At 38.3% G+C, this 18,892-nt stretch overlaps 1 protein-coding gene across 1 annotated transcript; it reads right to left on the reverse strand.

Annotated features, from left to right (window-relative positions):
- Positions 1-465: 465 nt before the first annotated feature.
- atp5mc3a (ATP synthase membrane subunit c locus 3a) lies at positions 466-13,315 on the reverse strand. The gene is made up of 5 exons (XM_079880463.1): positions 13,222-13,315; positions 12,968-13,035; positions 5,274-5,348; positions 3,973-4,160; positions 466-1,118 (listed from the first exon to the last, which is right to left on the reverse strand). The coding sequence occupies exons 1-5, from the start codon at positions 13,253-13,255 to the stop codon at positions 1,004-1,006; spliced, it is 480 nt and encodes a 159-aa protein (XP_079736589.1). The 5' UTR covers positions 13,256-13,315; the 3' UTR covers positions 466-1,003.
- Positions 13,316-18,892: the final 5,577 nt, after the last annotated feature.

Raw genomic sequence — 18,892 nt, forward strand, 5'->3', positions numbered from 1 at the left:
AAATGGTAATACATTACATTAAGGTCCTATTAATTAATGCTCGCCAATGCAGTAATTATTAATTATTGTTTAATTATTAATTATTATTAATCTTTTTTATTATTTGTAAACATAGGTAAATAAAAATACAACTGTTAATTGGTAGTTCAGGTCCATATATTTTGATGTTAGTGTATTAGCAAATGTTAAAATAACTAAGATTAATAAATGCTTTAGAAGTATTTTTATTGTTAGTTCATGTTAACTAATGTAGTTTTAAAAAAGTATTTAGTATACAGATAAAGTATACAAAAAAAATGTATAAAGATAAAGTATTACCACAAAAACATACGTTTCACTGAAGTTCTCTTCACAAAGTTAGACAGATCACTCCAAAACAAAACTAAAGTTGCTCAACTTGGTTATTGGCAACGTATACCACGAACACAAGGCACATGAATAAAAATGAAGCAGACACCACAGAGAAACGGTAAACTGTGATCTAAATTTATTTAATGCAATTTACAAATGCAATTGTGGCTTTCAACTGGTTTTCAACCAATTGCTATAAATTTACAGTCACACTATCAACCAGCAGTTTAACCCCTGAAAACATCTGAATGGACTCTTACAGTCTTCACACACTCACACACTCACACACTCACACACTCACACACTCACACACTCACACACTCACACACTCACACACTCACACACTCACACACTCACACACTCACACACTCACACACTCACACACTCTTTCCCTATTCTGATGTACAGAAAGTGCTATCAGGTTCTTTATATCCGTGAAGCAGCACCGATGGAGCTGTTGCTGTTCTTATTTAATGGGCATGAACAAGATTTGGTTAAATAGTTAAACAATATTTAATTGTTACATGATTTATTTTAACAGTGGACTTGATACTTCTTTTCCTCCTGCAGAGACCAACAGCAGACGTTTTGGTAGCAACAGCAAAAACACGTAGTCATAACTGCACTAAATGTGTTCCACAACTAGCAGGTTTTACATGGCGAACAGGATGAGGAAAGCAACCATCAAACAGAAGAGCCCCATGGCTTCAGACAGAGCAAAACCCAGGATGGCGTAAGAGAAGAGCTGCTGCTTTAGAGACGGGTTCCTGCAACAACACAACACAACACACAGCGCTTTACTAGACATTACATGCAGAGACACTTGCAAACATTGACAAAGACTGTTCCATCAAAAGTTATGAATGCATCTATGAATATCGCATAAAACATTTGTGAATAAAGCAGCGTTTCCATCCCATGTGTTCAAGGATCAGCACTTCCTGGGAAATTGGCTCAAAATATCTGTGATAAAAAAGGAAGTTGCTGCAATCGGGGAAGAAACTGTGGCTCTTTTGTCCTCCATCATAAATGAGTTGTGTTTCAGAGCGTCAGACGAAACGCAATAAATGCTGCCATGTTCTCTTGCGTTCGGATGCTGGTGTTTGGGAACGCAATCAGGTGAGACTTTCTGAGGGGATTAAACCAAATCACTCTGATGACAGACTTTGGATCAGGGCTGCGTTCAGCCCCGACAAAACGTTGCACGTTTTTTAAACAGAAACGGTGATGCGTTGAACACACTGTTCTGATGACGCAAGAGTTGCAACTATGGCAGCTGAGAAGGCCATTCTTTGTGTTCTTTGTGAAGAATTTTCGGAGCCTGATGAAGTCGGTATAAATATGTGTTTAAAGGAGTCATAACCTGCAAATTTCACTTTTCCACGAGAATCAATGTATGTTATGATTGCATAATGATTATACACTGGCCGGGAAGCCGATATTTAAAAGTGAAGCGTTTGTTTACCTCAGGGTTTGTAAAATAGCCCACGTGCACGCGCACTAAAAAACGAGATTTTGATTTCAGCCCCGTCTTGACGTCAAGACGGGGCAGGATATACCATATATGGACACCGCAGCAGGAAGCCCGCCCATCCCCTCTCCCCCTCATATTCAGTTCAGTCGCGAAAGATGGAGAAACCGAGTGCACACGTGAGTTGCTCTGTGGTTGACTGCCAGAAACAACATGCGAATGTGTTTTCTATACCAAAAACGGACCAAACTATCAGGGACCAGTGGATAAAATTCATTTTTAATGACGCTGTCCCAGCAACACTTTCAACTGGCTTATTGTTCGGTGTCTGCGCTAAACATTTTACGCCGGAATCATTCACAAATTTGGGCCAATATCAGGTGAAGTTGGCCACGAAGCTCCGTTTGAAAAAAGGTGCCATTCCAACCATCCGGGACTTGCCTGAAATTGAAACGGTAAGACTGTTTTTATTGCTCTACTGTGTGTAACAAACAGCAGCTAACTACTAATGCGGCTGTTGTATGTAACGTTAGCTTCAAGGTAAACACGGGGAATGGACTCTACGTCCACGACAGCCAAAACATCGCATCAGATCTCGCGAGACAATAATGCCTTCAGAAATAAAGGTTTTAGGAGCTCTGTTTTTATTTATTTTTCCACTTTTATTTTTTAGAAGGGCATGAAAGACTGTAATACAGCAGTAGGTATCCAAATTAAGACTAGGTTATGACTCCTTTAATACTACAAAATATGCCCGATGTTACAGTTACTGCACTTGCCGCCCAGAACAAAAGAGAACATCCCAATCGAGTGAAGGGATTTGTGGAAACTGAAATGGAAGCACACATCTTACCTAATTCAGACTAAAACATATCCATTTAGCCTCACATACTGACTTTATTTGTAGTTCATACTGTTTTAATACCTCGTATTTTCTTTCTCATTTTTAGCAAAAGCACTTAATTACCATTGTTTATCTCTATACCAAATGTCATGCACTTGCAATGAAGCTAAAAATATAAACAACTACATCATTATGTTGATATCCTATATTTTTACAATAAAACTTACGACAAACATGTCTTCTAATATCCTCAGTTGTTGCGTATGCCGAGCTGCATCGAACACATTTGTAAATTACTTTCCTTGAACCCATTGTGCGAGTTCACTTTAATACCGCGTGCTTTATATACATGTTGCTGCTGATTGGACTGCAGTTCTGACACACCCACCAAACAAGAGAAAACGCATCTGCACACGCCGTTTCCAGGAAACATGACGTTCAACCCGGAAACCGTAGCAAAACGTTGCGCACCGTTTTGAACTTGAACGTGCCCCAGGTGTTTCAGAACCATCAAACCAACATTTGAGATGCTGTGATGCGATTGGTCCGCTGGTTATTCCAGTTATCCAATCACATCCTCTGCTGAGGCAAAGTCACATGACATTTTTTGTTACGCATCGAGGTATTTATTTGATAAATGTGTTTCCATCATAGTTTATGCATACGTCTCATAAAAAAACATGGAATTTCCATCCAGCACTTTATGCGACATCCCAAATTCTGAATAGAAACATAGCTAGTGAAATGTACAGACTCATTAACAATTAAAAAGCTTCCGAATATCTTCTCGTCTGTGTCCGTCTCCTACAATGTTTACGCTGTAAATACAGTGCAGTGCTTTCAGGTTCTACATCCGAACGCCGGCTCCCCATTGGCCAGCTCCTGAGGTGATCATGTGACCAGCGTCGGCCAATGGCATTGGTATTAAAGCGCTGCACTGTATTTATGACATAAACAGCGTAGGAGCTGTGAGGAAATTGTTAAATAAAGTCGCTGTTTTTGCGCACAAAAACTATTCTCGTCGCTTCATAACATTAAGGTTGAACCACTGGAGTCACATGGTCTATTTTAACAATGTCTTTACTACATTTCTGGACCTTGAAAGTTGCAATTGTAATTGCTGTCTATGGAGGGGTCAGAGAGCTCTACGTTAATATTACATTCTAATATTAAAGAATATTTCACATAATTTTTACTGTATTTTTGAACAAATAATTGCAGCCATGTTTTTTTGTGTGTTTTTTTTTAATCCCGCCAACCCTAAACTTCTGATCAGTAGTGTATAAGACCGTGAACTGCATCTGACCTGGCATATCCGATGATGAGGCTCCCGAACACCGTTCCGATCCCAGCCCCGGATCCAGCCACTCCCACGGTGGCAGCTCCCGCGCCGATGAACTTGGCGGCGGTGTCGATGTCGCGGCTCACGGCGCTGGTCTGGAAGCTCCTGAGGGCCTGAGTGAAGGCCGACTGAGGCAGGACAGCACCACTGACCTACAGGTGCAAGAGAGGGCTTACTTGACCTCTACACGACCCGAGTGTGTTCGGCCTGCCACCTATCATCCTTTAACAGCAATCGAGCTAAAACATGGTGTCAGCTTCAATGTGACATTTCTCACCAGAAGGGATAATTACTGAGTTTACGAGGAGCAGATAAACATGACAATTTTTTTTAAATGGCATATAGGGTTGGGTCACCCAAAAATAAAAAAAATAAAATTATAGGGATGCACAATATATCATCCACCATATCGGTATCGGCCGATAAATGATCATTTTTAATGTTATCGTTATCGGCCGATTAAAAAGATTTGGTCGATACGATATATTAAAGTCGATAAATAATGGATAATTTTCTTCAGCTGATTCATGAAATGTATCACTTCAAAAAGGAAAATACAATTCAGTGCAACATGTGGTATAACAAGTCTGTCGTATAATATTCACATAAAATTATGAGAACATTATAATTGTGTGCTTGGGACATGGATTTGAATGGTGAGAAGTTTTTTTTTAATCAGGCTCTCAAATTATAGAAAAATCTGGATTTAGATTTATCGGCTTTCAAATATAAAAAATTATCGGCCAACATTTTCATATCGGTGCATCCCTAATTTTTTTTTTTTTTAAATTGTCATTGTTTACTCACCCACACGTCACTTCAAACCCATGAGACTTCGGTTCATCTTCGAAATACACATTAAGTTATTTCTAATGAAAGCTGAGATTTTTTTGTCCCTCAAATGAAAGTCCAGGAAACCAAAACATAGAAGATCCATAAAGGCATCATAAAATGAACCAATATGAATGTTCTTGGAAACAGATATGATCACTTATATGATGAACAGATTTAATTTACGATTAACCGAAGATGTATGGGCTTGGAATGACTTGAGGGCGAGTTCATTTTCACATGAACTATTCCTTTAACACGCTTATAGTGGATCAGAAGAGCTCTATATCAACAAATCAAGTTGATAAAGTTATATTTCATCTTTTGTCTCTGATGCCTTGTATGCCTCATCTCCTCTACAAAGCAGGACCTTCAAGCCTGCAGTAAAGAGTTATTATAAATGAAAGGAGCTTAAAGGCAGGTTTGACAGTCACCTCGGGTTTGGCCTCTGGTCTGGAGAGCACCGCAGCGGAGAGCGGCCTGTACAGGGACCTGGAGCCCGCACGCACCTACAACACACAAAACACACAGACTGTCACCAGGTTATACGAGAACCACCTAGACAGCTGTCAAAAAAAGGGGGTGAATTTGAAAGAAACAGTGTTGGACAGTTTTCTGAAAGGCATGTATGCTGGGAAACGTCAGTTCCGGCTCAAGGTTCACCACAAGAAGTTGTACATTCAATGCTGCCTATTATAAGACAACTTCATGACGATGCATTTATATTAGGAGTATTAAAGGGCCCCTATTATGGGTTTTCGAATATTCCCTTTCATGCAGATGTTGTATGTGTAATACAGTGTAATACAGATGTTTGTGAATGTAAACGTTCTGCAAAGTTGTAAAGTCGAAAGTGCACGATAAATAAAGTTCTTTCTTTTGGGAGACAATAATCGACTATACGAGTTGTTTTTATTCCTTTCTTGAAGCCCACAACACATAATTTTACTGACCACAGCTTCTCAAGTCCAAAGCCGGATTCGCAATACGCTTGCTCATGAAAGATGGGTCGGTACTCGGGTTTATTTGGACCAACTTGCTCCTCAGAATCACAACCTGCAAGTATGATTAATTATTGATAATTGTATATTTTTTATAAAATATAAACAATATTGTTTATAATTTCTACCGGTGTTCAAAATACTTAGTTTTATGTTTTATATTGTGTAGGTCTCCAGCTAATGCACTTTATAATATTTTAACATTAAATAATATAATATTCTCCCAATGTTTCATCATTGACTCGCGCTCGGATTTATGTGGTAAAAACGACGCCATTGTTGCGTCTCTTTACAGAGTAGAGCTGACGTTCAGTTATGCTAATGGACGTGTAGCTGCCGACAGGCGCTGTAAGCAGTCGACCAATCACAACAGACTTGGGTCATCTGACCAATCAGAGCAGAGCAGCTCACGGAGAGGAGGGATTTAGAGAGACGGATTCACCCGTTGAGTCGTTTGAGAATCAATGAAAAATGTGGTGATGTGCAGTGTATATTATGAGAAAATTAGTTTTTGACCTTATGAAAACCTGTTGTAGGAGACACAAAAATTTAGGAGCCTTATAGGGGCACTTTAAATAGTCTTCATGTATGACATATCCATTAAAACCCTAGACAAGTGTGTACTGGCGAGATACCAGTACCAACAACCTGTCTGGCTACGTTCACACTGCAAGCATTAGTGCTCAAGTTTTATTGCATAGCAGTTCACATTGTTGTTATACATGTAATACAATATCAGATTGTAGTGTGAACAGACCATGGTCCTGAACTGACCCGCATGTGCAAAAGAACGATAGAGACGTCACGCAGCACGCCGTCACACGGAAGTAAATACTGAGGACATAAAGTAAGTGATTACGTGTTTATTTATAGTGTGATCAGTGAATTTATGCGCAAGCAATATAAAAAAACAAAAATGAGGATGCGTAAAAAGTAGGGGTGTAACGATACACAAAACTGACAGTTCGGTACGCCCCACGGTTTTGACATCTCGGTTCGGTTCGATTCGGTTCGGTGGGGTGGGGGTTTTAGAAAGCTAAAATTGCTTCTTTTTTTTTTTTTTTTACAGTGGTTTAATGAACAAATTCTGTCTTTGTCTTTAAATTAATTCAATTACAATTAAACTTTTCGCAAGGATAAAAAAAAAAAAAAGATCTGCTAATGCTGTAAACTATATAGGGATCCCACACATTACTATAACCTTAAAGGTTAACAGAGCCTAGACTTTTAGCCTAATTTCAGATACTTTTTATTTTTAGATATAATAATCAACACTCAACACATTGTATGAAAATGCAAACTGAACATAAGGCAGTTTTCTTATTAACTTATGTTTTCTACTCTAATTTGTTATTGAAATATAAATATTTACACAGTTTTTATGACAGATATTTAAAACATAGGCTACATTAAATAATCAATCAATCATTAACATGTTAAGTAAAATATATTATATCGAATATAGTGCATTTATTTAGTGCAAGAGTTCATTTAGGAACCAACAAGCTGTGGGCACTGAATGACTTGCCTGAGGTAAATATAAGGCTGTGTGACAAACTAAGACGTTTTATTGGCGTCTTTCCGCTGCTGAAACACTGATCGATTGATTACACAAGTTATGATGCCTTTCAGTAAGTATACTGTATCTTTTAACATACCTTCAGGTGTCCATTCATGTTTATTCTGTAACTGAGGAAGAGAATCGCGTTTACTCGCGCTCCGCGCTGCCGCTTTAAATGAGGAGCTAGTACAGTGATCTGTCACGCCACATCAAAGAGCGCCAAAACGGCATTTATTGTTTGAATTTCGTGATCAAATAGACAGAATTTGAAAGATTACACCTTGCTTATTATCGAAAGTAACAAAATACGGAGCTTGCTATTATAGGGTGTTAATGGTGGTTAGGCTATAACGCTGTATTCGTTGTGTAGACATAAGACATGAGGTCCATTGAGCCGGGGCAGCAGGGGGCGGGGCGTCCTCGGTACGCCATGAGAGTATCGCGATACTTATCGTGGGTGGTGTATCGCGGTTTTTCGGTTCGGTTTGAATATCGTTACACCCCTAGTAAAAAGAGTCTTTAAACACCTATGAACTTTTGCCTGTATATAAAGCGGTCACTGTAATACCCATGAGCTCTGACACATCACTGTCCTTCACTGACTACCTTTCGCACCGGTCTTGATAACGTCACCGGGTACGTACAATCTTTAAAGCGACTCCCACGAGCGCAGAATCGAGACGAATGTTGCTCTACAGTGTCGGAAAAGTCGCATGAATTCCGATATGACGGTTCAGACTGATTATCAGTCCTGTATCAGATTTAGGAGCACATATGGAAATGGCCCAAAACAGAAAAAGATCAGATTTCATGTGGTTTGTCACTAGCTACGTTTACATGGACACAATCGGAATGAAATCAATCCGATTGATGAATCCGAACAAGGTGTTTATATGAATGATAAATAAAGTAATCGGGTTGATGTGCGCGTTTATATGTCACAAGTTTCAAACCGGATCTGATGTTTTGACATGCGCACACTGCACGAATATACAGAGTTTCCCGCTTTTCGCGCATAAATATTCTCCTCTATTGGCTCTTTATTTGTTTTAAACAGCAGACGTAATATTAATTCGTGTCTGGTCATAATTTAGAGCATATTAACCGTTTTGCCGTGCTGCTTATTGATCACGCAGTAAAATGCCAAAACCAGTCGCCTGTGGATGAGAATCCAAAACAAGGACTGGTGGGACGTTGTCCTGCTTCACTTCACAGACGCACCAGCGAAATGAGAACTTAGAATGACGGGAAACTTATTAATATGACACTTTATTCAACAGGAAGAACAGCTCGTTCCGCGCGTCATTACGCTATTTAACGTCATTGCACATGCGCAGTCCTTTCAGTTTCGGTTTTTAATCCGATCAAGCGTTTACATGTTCTCTCGATCGGATTACAAAAGGGATAAACCACCCCTTTCAATCCGATCGAAATTTCATTCGGATCGAGCTCAATCGGAACAATTAAGGTGTTTACATGAAGGTTTTTTAGTACGATTGAGCCTTCAATCCGATTATAAGTGTCCATGTAAACGCAGCTACTGTCATGAGGAAAAACAGATCTGACTCACATGTGAGCAAAAAAAAACCCAAAAACACGGATTTGGGCCACATTTTTACCTGTAGCCTAAACTGTCCTGTTCTCTTAAAGGTATAGCGGAGGATTTTCTTTTTCCGGGTGGATCATCAAGACTATTGGTCCTCCTAAGTGTCAATCATTCTGGTGATATGTTTACGTAAGGCCGTCGTACGTGCTTGTTCACACGATTCACACGATGGCGTGCGCTCAAACACAGGTTGGGCTTCCCACTGATGCCACAGTCGTGAAGTTTCTACTTGACAGTAGGGCTGAAACGATTAGTCGACATTGTCGACAATAAAAAATTGTCGACAAATATCTTTGTTGTCGAGTAGTCGTTTGATCCCACGTGACCTAATGTAAGGGCCTGCAATATCGCGATTTGACAGCTACGGCGCTGTAGCGCTAGAGTGTAATGCAGCCGTTACAAATGCTGTTGCGGTAGAAGAAAACACAGCGCGAATTATGCCGGAGTGCAAACGATTCCGAACTAGCTAGGTGTGTGAAAGTTTCACAAAACTTCAAACCAAGAATGCTGTCGTGTGCAATACATGCAAGGCGGAACTTGCTTTTCACGGGAGCACAACATGCATGTTAAAGCACTTAAAGAGGAAAAACCCGGCACGAGACGAGCCGGTGAGAGGTGAATGTTCTCCAGCTGGAGCTAACGTAAATAACTAGCAGTAAATCTCTTTTTAGAGAATGCAATACTACTAATAATAGCAATAATATTAACACTAATAATATAATTACAGTATTGTGATGATTATTTTTGCATAGAATAAAGCTTGATCGAGCTTAGGAGTCAGGGCTGTTTTTATTATTGTAACTATTAGTTATTACAGTCTTATCACTTGCCTGTATTTTGTTCCATATTCATGAAGACTTACAAAAAGAGATGTTATGAAGAATATCATGTCAGTTATTTTTTTATACTGTAAATTAAAAGGTGAATGAGAATGTCTCTGTCAGCTCAGCTGTCAATTTTTTTTAAATTGTGTTCTTATAATAATTGTTTGCAGTTTAAGTTTGTCTGTAATGCAGCTGATAATTGTTTTTGTTTTTTGTTTTTCTATTGAAAGAGAACCGAATATTTAACCAATGCTTTTTGCATTTGTGTGTGATTTGAGTTGGACAGAAATCTGAAAACTTAAAGAGAATGACCTGTTTAGTTGCTCAAAGTTCATTAAACCAACCATTTCAAAAGCTGAAGTGATTTTCTTTTTTTATATTATAGTTAGAATATTTATAACTCAGTGTTTTAACTAATTGAAAAGGCTGAATAATCGTCCCAAACTTACTGATTAGTCGGCGAAATAATCGACGATTAGTCGATTAATCGTTCTAATAATCGTTAGATTAATCGATTATCAAAATAATCGTTTGTTGCAGCCCTACTTGACAGGTAAAGTTTGGCATGCTATTTGGAGAAATCCATTTAAAATCACTGCTAGTAAAAGTTAATGTAAGCTATGATTAGCTCGTGCACACGTTTAATAGGCGTTCCCTCTCGGGAGCAGGTAGAGTGTTGCGCATGTGCATTTTTTCAAAAAGTGGAGAGGGCGGTTCTTTTCAAAATTCGGGAAAATCCTCCGCTATACCTTTAAAGGGTTAGTTCACCCAAAAATGAAAATTCTGTCAGTAATTACTCTCCCTCACGTTGTTCCAACCCCGTAAGACTCAGAACACAAATTAAGATATTTCTGATTAAATATGATTTTTTTGATTTCTGAGAGCTGGATCACTCCTCCATAGGCTGCTGTTAATGAAACTTGCCAGCCCAGAAAAGTTAGTAAAGAAAATATTTAATATAGTCCAAGTGACTACAGTGGCTCAATCTTAAGTTTATCAAGCGACGAGAATACTTTTTGTGCGCAAAAACAAACAAAAATAACGACTTTATTCAACTCTTCTTCATTTTCTTCTGTGTTCCTCTGAGTGAGTTCACGTAGTGTAACAGCGCAGCGCTTCTGGGTCGTACGTCAGAACGCAGGCTCACTATTGGCCGACGCTGGTCATGTGTGTGATGCTGGCCAATAGTGAGCCTCCGTTCTGACGTACGACCCGGAAGCCGGCAAGTTTCAATTACATAGCAGCCTATGAGTGAGACAGCTCTCAGATATAATCAAACTAGGGATGTAAACGGTTAATCGATTATCGATTAATTGTCGACAAGAATTTACTCGATTAAATTAAATGTCGGCTAATTGAACATTGCGAACGTGACACGAGATTCTCGCGGGCGGCGAGAGACCCGACACAAACCTGAGGCGGCAAAAAAGAAACCAAACATGAGGCGGTCAAAACGGAGTGGAGTGTGGGAGCATTTCAAATTTGAGGCGAAGGAGGAGACGAAGAAGAAGTGCCACCATTGCGCATATGCTTCAGTTATTGTGTGTGAGAGAGATCTCAGGACTGGTGGGAGCATACTGGCTTTAAATATTGGCTTTAACGAGGAGCAGTGGGTCCGAAATATTGTTGTGTACGTTGTGTCAACGTTTGTCCACATTCCTCTCCTACGACGACACGTTTCGTCGGGCCATCCGTCCCTTTGCAGATGCGCGTGGGTTTCTCCCGTCATTAAACCGCGGAGACGTTGCCTAACGCCTCAGAAACTCCGACCTGCCTGTTTACATGACAGTCGCATTGGCACGTATCCGATTTATTTCCACATATGAATGAGGCCTGAAACCGATCTCGATATCCGAATGCATGCGTTTTTTTCCTGTTTACACTGTCATAACACATTGGATCTGTGTCACATGTGAGCAAAAAAAAAACAAAAACAAAAAAAAAAAAATCGGAATTTGGTCATATTTCACTGACAGAGTAAATGAGGGACGCCCTCTAATTTTACTGTCACCTTCCTCGGGGATGATTTAAGTTGTGTTCAGTTCTATATTTGAAGTTTCCAGGTCTAGTAATCTTACTGTTACCTTTCTCAGACCAAGGGGGATTATAAGTTTTTCATTCAAGTAGTTTACCAGATAGATTATTATATGTAGGCTAAGCCTACCCATGTAGATTTTTATTTCAAATTTATTTTATGTTGCTTAATGTTTCACATGCAACAGGTGAGCCAGTGCACAATTATTCTTTATGTATTTTAATTTTCTGTGCAAAGTTTTTGTTAAACTACATAAATGCCATTATCTGTACCGTATCCCAACTGTTACAATAAAACATCAATTGAGCAATATAACATGCAGTTTTATTTAGTAGCCTATAAGCAACATTTTGCTTTTTATGTTAAAGACACTATTGATACCTTGAGAAATTTACATTCTCCGGAAAATAGCCGCTCATCAGTTAATCGTTAATCGATCGATAAGGTCAATCAATTAATGATTAATGAATTAATCGATCATTTGCATCCCTAAATCAAACATATCTTAATTTGTGTTCTGAAGATGAACTAAAGTCTTACAGGGTTTGGACAACATGAGGGAGAATAATTACTGACAGAATTTTAATTTTTGGGTGAACGAACCCTTTAACTGGTACAGGTTCAGTCCCACAACAGGAGCTCCATTGTGCCCTTGATAAAGACAACCTTCATCTCGGGTTACACCAGGGGGACCGCCACTGAAATGCCTTACTCTAAGATACTTTGGAGGACATCAGCAAATAAAAATAAACAAAACCCCTTTGAGGTGATAGAAAGACAACTGACATCTTCATCACTGCAATACACAGGCTAGCGTTACCAGACTATGTGGAATAACCACTTTCCACTAACACAGAAGACGGGCCAGATTAATGTCTTCATATCTAGCACAGCGTTTGACCTTACCGAACTCACAACTTTGAGCCTAAGGCAAAAGGTCAAAGGTAATCTACAACAGCGCGTGACGTTTCACATTAACCCTTTTAAGTCCGTCCAGGAATGAATGAATTACTGACGTCAAGTTCAACCCGCAGGCCGAACAGCAACAACAAAACACACAGTTAAACACACACACACTGACACTAACACTGAGTTACTCACCAGGGCGGGTGTGGAGACGAACTTCGCGCAGGTGAACATGTTGAAATGCGAGTGATTTTGAGCGGCTTCTGCAAAGACAAAATACGAGGTCAGAGGAGATTTATAAGAAGAGCTTGAGAAATACAGCTGTCGTACGCCACAAACACGTCTCCTGACGATATCCCGATCAAACCCGCAACCCTGTGCTCATACAGATGGAGGATGAAGGATGGATGAAAGATGTAGATTTATCGGTTCGGAATGAACGCACTCACCGAAAACAGAGGTCGAACTGGCTGCACTGCGCATGCGCACTAATGACTCTGCGTAATGACCCGGATGTTGGTGTGACGTCAACGCAAGGTCGTTGCTTTCGAGCTTTATTGGAAAGCGCTTCAGAGACAATTACACCCGTGTAATATGAATGTATTAACAATAATTGCATTTTTGTTTAAAGATGGAAAGCAGCCTTTCAGAGCGTTTCAATATAGTGAAATATTTATTTATTTATTTAAAACGGCTTTAATTATATATATATTTTTTTTTATATTTAGCCTACAGAAATAGATAAATTACAAGCGGGCACGCAAATGAAATAAATAATATTTGATGTTCTCATAGCTTTTTTATTTGAGTATAGTTTCTTAAATTAATTGCAGCATGAAAAGTGCTTGATGTGAATGTAAATGCAGATTAGATTAAAGGTTACAGAACTTGACTGCTTATAATAAAACATAAAATGAGTAATTATTTCAAGAAAAAAATATTACATAATTATGACCATGCAGTGTTGGGTAAGTTACTAGCTCTAATTACTAACTAATTACATGTTTAACAGTTTAATTAGATTACTGTACATTACTCTCAGTAGCCTATTGCATTGCTTAATAAAGCTGAATATCTTTCAAAGATACATTATACAATTGCATAAATTATTCTTGAATTAACCAAAGTATTTAAAGGGAGAAGGTTAAAATTATAACATAATTTTTTACATAAGTCGTTGAATATTAATGGTAAATCTATTGCTATATATGGGATTGTTCTAAAGTCTATACAATATTTAATGCAATTACATCATAAGTAACTAATTAAATTGCTAGAAAATTAAGAGTAATCACTTACTTTACTTTTTCATGGGAAAAGTAATTGTAATTACTTACACCCAACACTGAGTATGTCATAAAAAGTTGAAATTATGACAAAAAGTTGAAATTGAGTCACAATAATGACAGGAATTCTATAAAAATTCAATACAAATTTCATATTTGTGACTAATTATGCCATAATTTCAACTTTTTATGTCATGATTGATTTACCAAAGCATGATATTTTTTAAAAATGTTGACTAAGTAATACTGCGGTAAATTGTGTTCAATTGTATAGGCCTGTATTCAGGGGCGTAATTTGTGGGGGGGTTGGGGGGGAGATAACCCCCCCAATATTTAAATCTATGCATTACAACCCCCCCAATATTTATACCATGATCACATGAAAAATATGCAGACCCAAACTTCAACCCCCCCAATGTTCAAACCAAATCTACGCCCTTGCCTGTATTAAAGATATAGACAATCCAAACATAATCTAAACCATTAAAGTGATTCAGATTATATCATGTAACAGAAGGACAGACAGCAGGAACGCAGATTGAACAGAGTAATGAAGCAGACAGGTAATTAAAGTTTCTTTCTTCTCCTGAACACAAAAGAAGACACAGTGTCGGTAACCCGAACAGTTGATGGACCCCACTGACTAACATTAACATTTATTTACTATAGAAGTCAATGGGGACCAGCATCTCTTTGGTTACCGACATTCTCCTTAATATCTTCCTTTGTGTTCAGCAGAAGACAGAAACTCGTGCAGGTTTGAAACAACTCGAGGGAGAGTAAATGATGACAGAATTTTCATTTTTAAGTGAACTATATCCTATTGTACTAACTAGCCTTGGCTACTCGATGGCGTAGAGAGAGTTCAGCTTGACGGTAATCGCAGATAAAGAAAGAGTCAGGTAAATCCATACATAACATATAGGCAGGCTTGGGAGGGTTACTTTAAAAATGTATTCTGTTACAGTTACAAATTACTTCCTAAAAAAAGTATTCAGTAACGTAATCCAAGTACTATAATATGAAAGTAATGTAACTGATTACTTTTGGATTACTTCAAGGTCACGTATATAAATAAAGTCAAGCAAGAAGAAATATTATAAAAAAATAAATAAAATGTTTTTTATTTATTAAGAATTTGGTCCAGTGTACAATATTTGCAAAATATACACACAGGCCTGAATATATATATTTATGTAAAGGGCTATACAGACATCTAGTGGCTAATGTATGGTATTACAGATTATTTTGTTTTATTTTTAACTATTTTTTAACTAAAAAATAAAAACACAACATTTAGTTGTTTAAAATAGTTTATTTTAAAATAGGCCTACATGTTGACTAAAGCCGTGATCTTTCTTAATTTGCCTGACTGAACTTGGGGCGTTGGCAGTGGGAGTTCCCCTAAGTTACCTAGACAGCGGACATCCCGTTACGTGAGAAAAGATTAAGAAAGGACATTTTGGGTACTAAAAAAGCTACTCTCCTAATTTCTACAAAATAGCAGCGGAATTTCCTAGCCTGGCTAACGTCAGACCAAGTCTCATTGAGACTTGGTCTGGGAACTACGTGTGCATTTTCTCGTATTTGAGGCGTGGTTTACGAATGCCCAGAGCCGTTTATTGGGCGCTATGAATGTCTATCAAATGCGCCTGTATGTAGCTCATAGCCAATCGCTTCAATTATACCAGATGACGTATGTAGAGTGAGAGAAATTTGACGAGGAAAAAGACGATGGGTCAAAGATTTATTTGTACACGATGGCGTTTAGCGAATATTACCGTTTGTGCAAGATAAACATGAGGGTAGAAGGTAACGTCGAGTCTGATATAAACAAACTACTTCGGTGTCGTCATCATCTTGCTGCTCCCTCCCCGTTCTGTGATTGGTTCCCTTTTTCAGGGGAAAATTTGTTCCATGGTGTCCAGACTGCCTAGCAGCGTGAATGAAATCGCGCTGCGAGCAAGGCAGTATGGGGAAACCCAGGCTAGGAATTTCCATGAATTATAAGCGATTTTACCCGCAGGCAGCGTCGTTTCTACTAGCAGCAGTGATTGAGAAGATTGTAGACAGCTGTTATTTGCGCATGCACCAGCGCGTGGCACACGTGAGTCATTACTGGCAACTGAACCAGGAACTACTTATAATCAAGCAGCGCTTAATATAGTGTTATTATGCCAAAATACTTATTTATTTAGTTTCAAATGAAACCATTGTAATCCTGAAAGTATTCCCCCTTTTTTCAAAATGTAACTATAATCTGTTGATTACAACGTTTTTTGACGTAACTGTAACGGATTACAGTTATTGGATTTTTGTAGCCTGATTACATAACGCCGTTACATGTATTCCGTTACTCCCCAACCCTGCATATAGGTACACAGGTGAGGGAATAGGGGAGTGTGTATAGTCCTTAATGAGCGGTGACAGGTGTAAGTATTCTGGTGCGAGTGACCGAGTTGGTTCTGGCGCTGATGGTTGAATCCGTGAATATCTCTGTTCAACAAAAAGAGAAAAAAATAATAATTGTGTAATCTGCCCATGTAAACCTAGGTTTCCTCTGGTTCCTCAGGCTCAGAGGTGCGGTGTATAACACTGTCCCAGAGCAGCGTCACTGAGCGTCTGCCGAAAGCTGTCCTGCTCTTCCTCATGCAGTATTTGTCTGGTTGAGTGATGATGAATGATGAATGGCTCGTGTGGAGGTTCAGGTAATGATGCACAGACGGCTCGAGCCTCAGGTGAGATGATCAGGGCAGCTGAGAGGGACTCACACACACACACACACACACACACTGATCCAGATCTACCTCACCACCACTCTAATGCTGTTGGAAGGTTTTAAATATTATAAGACATGTTATGCTCTTTTATGTTAAAGTCCCCCCGTGGTGAAAATCCAGCTTTTAATGTTGTTTATGTGTCTATGTGGTGTTTTTAATATGCTTTAAGACAAACCATGTGTAAATTCATAAGTCGACAGCATTGCTGAGTATTTTCTCCTTAAAACTGCAGTGAACCAAAGACAGTCTCAAAAACACGCTTTGAAATCGCTGGTGTTTCTGACGTCACAAACTACCTTGTAACCAATCAGATCAACGTGTGATCGTCAACGAGTGGATCTCTGAGCTGAGTGAGTGAGTGGAGGCGGGACTCATTAGCATATTCATTGAACCGCATATACTAAATGAGGAAAGGGTGTAGAGTTACATTCAAGCTATTTTAAGACATGAAGACTTTTTTTTAAATTATTGACTACAGGGGGACTTTAAATAGATTTGTTTAAAATAGGATGTTTAATAGCAACTTTGCAGTTTATTAATATTATATAAATTAATATAAAACTCTTAGACCCGGCTTTACAAACAGGGCTTGGGATTATGCTTTAGTTCAGTTAGGAGGATTAGTTCAGTTTAGTTCAATTACTGGTGTTCATCTTGAGACAAAACAATATTGCAAGTTGCTTTCAAACAGCTCAATCATGCATTTTAGTCTGACTAGACTTAAACCTTGTCTGTGAAACCGGCCATTAGAGAATTACATATCTAATAATCTCATTCATCATAGCCCATCGAAGCCCATTTCTGCCACATAGGAAAAAATACTATTCCTTCGTAAATCATTAATCAAAATGATATTATGACACTCATAATTAAGTTGAAATAATGACTTTTTATCTCATAATTATTACTTTTTATGTTATAATAATGATTTTAATCTTATAATTAAGGCTTAAGATAGTCTAAGACCAAAATGCATGTTTGAGCTGTTTTAACTATAGCTGAAAGCAACTTGCAATATGTCAGTGTCATTGTTTTGTCTCAAGACGCAGTAATGTGTTTTTTTTTTTCTATGGCACGTTTATAAAAAGCTATAGCCTACTTAAAAATAATTGAACTAAAGTCTACCTGGCTTCATCTAAAACCTGTCTGTGTCTCATAATTATACATTTGCATGTCATAAAGAGTTTTTCATAATTCCTACTTTGCACGTCATTATGGTTTACCAAATCAAGTCTTCTCCACATGTGGCAGAAATGGTTTCTATATCTGTGTTGTCATTGACAAAATAAGTAATTTTATTTAAATGAAAAAGAATAGAATTAGAATTAGCCTACATTTCATGGTAACACTAACTATAACATTAACTAACATTGACCAATACATTTGTTACTGTATTTGTTTCTTGTTAGCGTTAGTTAATAATTCACGAGTTCGTGTGAGCTCAAATCCTTTAAATAATATTAACAGATAACACTTTTGATTTTAATAATGTATCAGTATTAATAAATGTTTTAGAAGTGTTTTCATCGCTTACTCATGATAACTAATGCACTTAACTAATATCTACAAATGGAACCTTATTGTAAAGTGTTACCTGTTTAATAATGTTACAGGGTTAAGATTAACAAGATTAAGATTAACAACTGAACAGTGGCGTTATGGACTTTTTAATATCTCATGTTCAAAACATGTGCAAATGGCAGAGCATTGCATTTTCATGCATTTTCATGCATTTTCATGCATTTTCATTGCATTTTCATTGCATTTTTACTGTGTAATGCTCTGTAGAATGGGATGCTCCCGTTCCCCGTGTCCCCTTTCCACCAGAGGGGGTCAGTGAGCCTGAAGTGCCTCCTGCACCCTACTGCAATACACACACACACACACACACACACACACACTGTACCGCCACACTGCTCTTACTAGCTCTGTAGCATATTGTATATAGGCCTATTCGATGCAAAGTGTGTTAGCTTTCTGTGTGTGTAGAATACCAGGATGACATTAGCCAAAATGTGCAGTAAACAACAGAGTACAGTGTATCCCATCATGCA

Source organism: Squalius cephalus (assembly GCF_949319135.1).
Source record: "Squalius cephalus genome assembly, chromosome: 9".
NCBI classification, from domain to species: Eukaryota; Metazoa; Chordata; class Actinopteri; order Cypriniformes; family Leuciscidae; genus Squalius; species Squalius cephalus.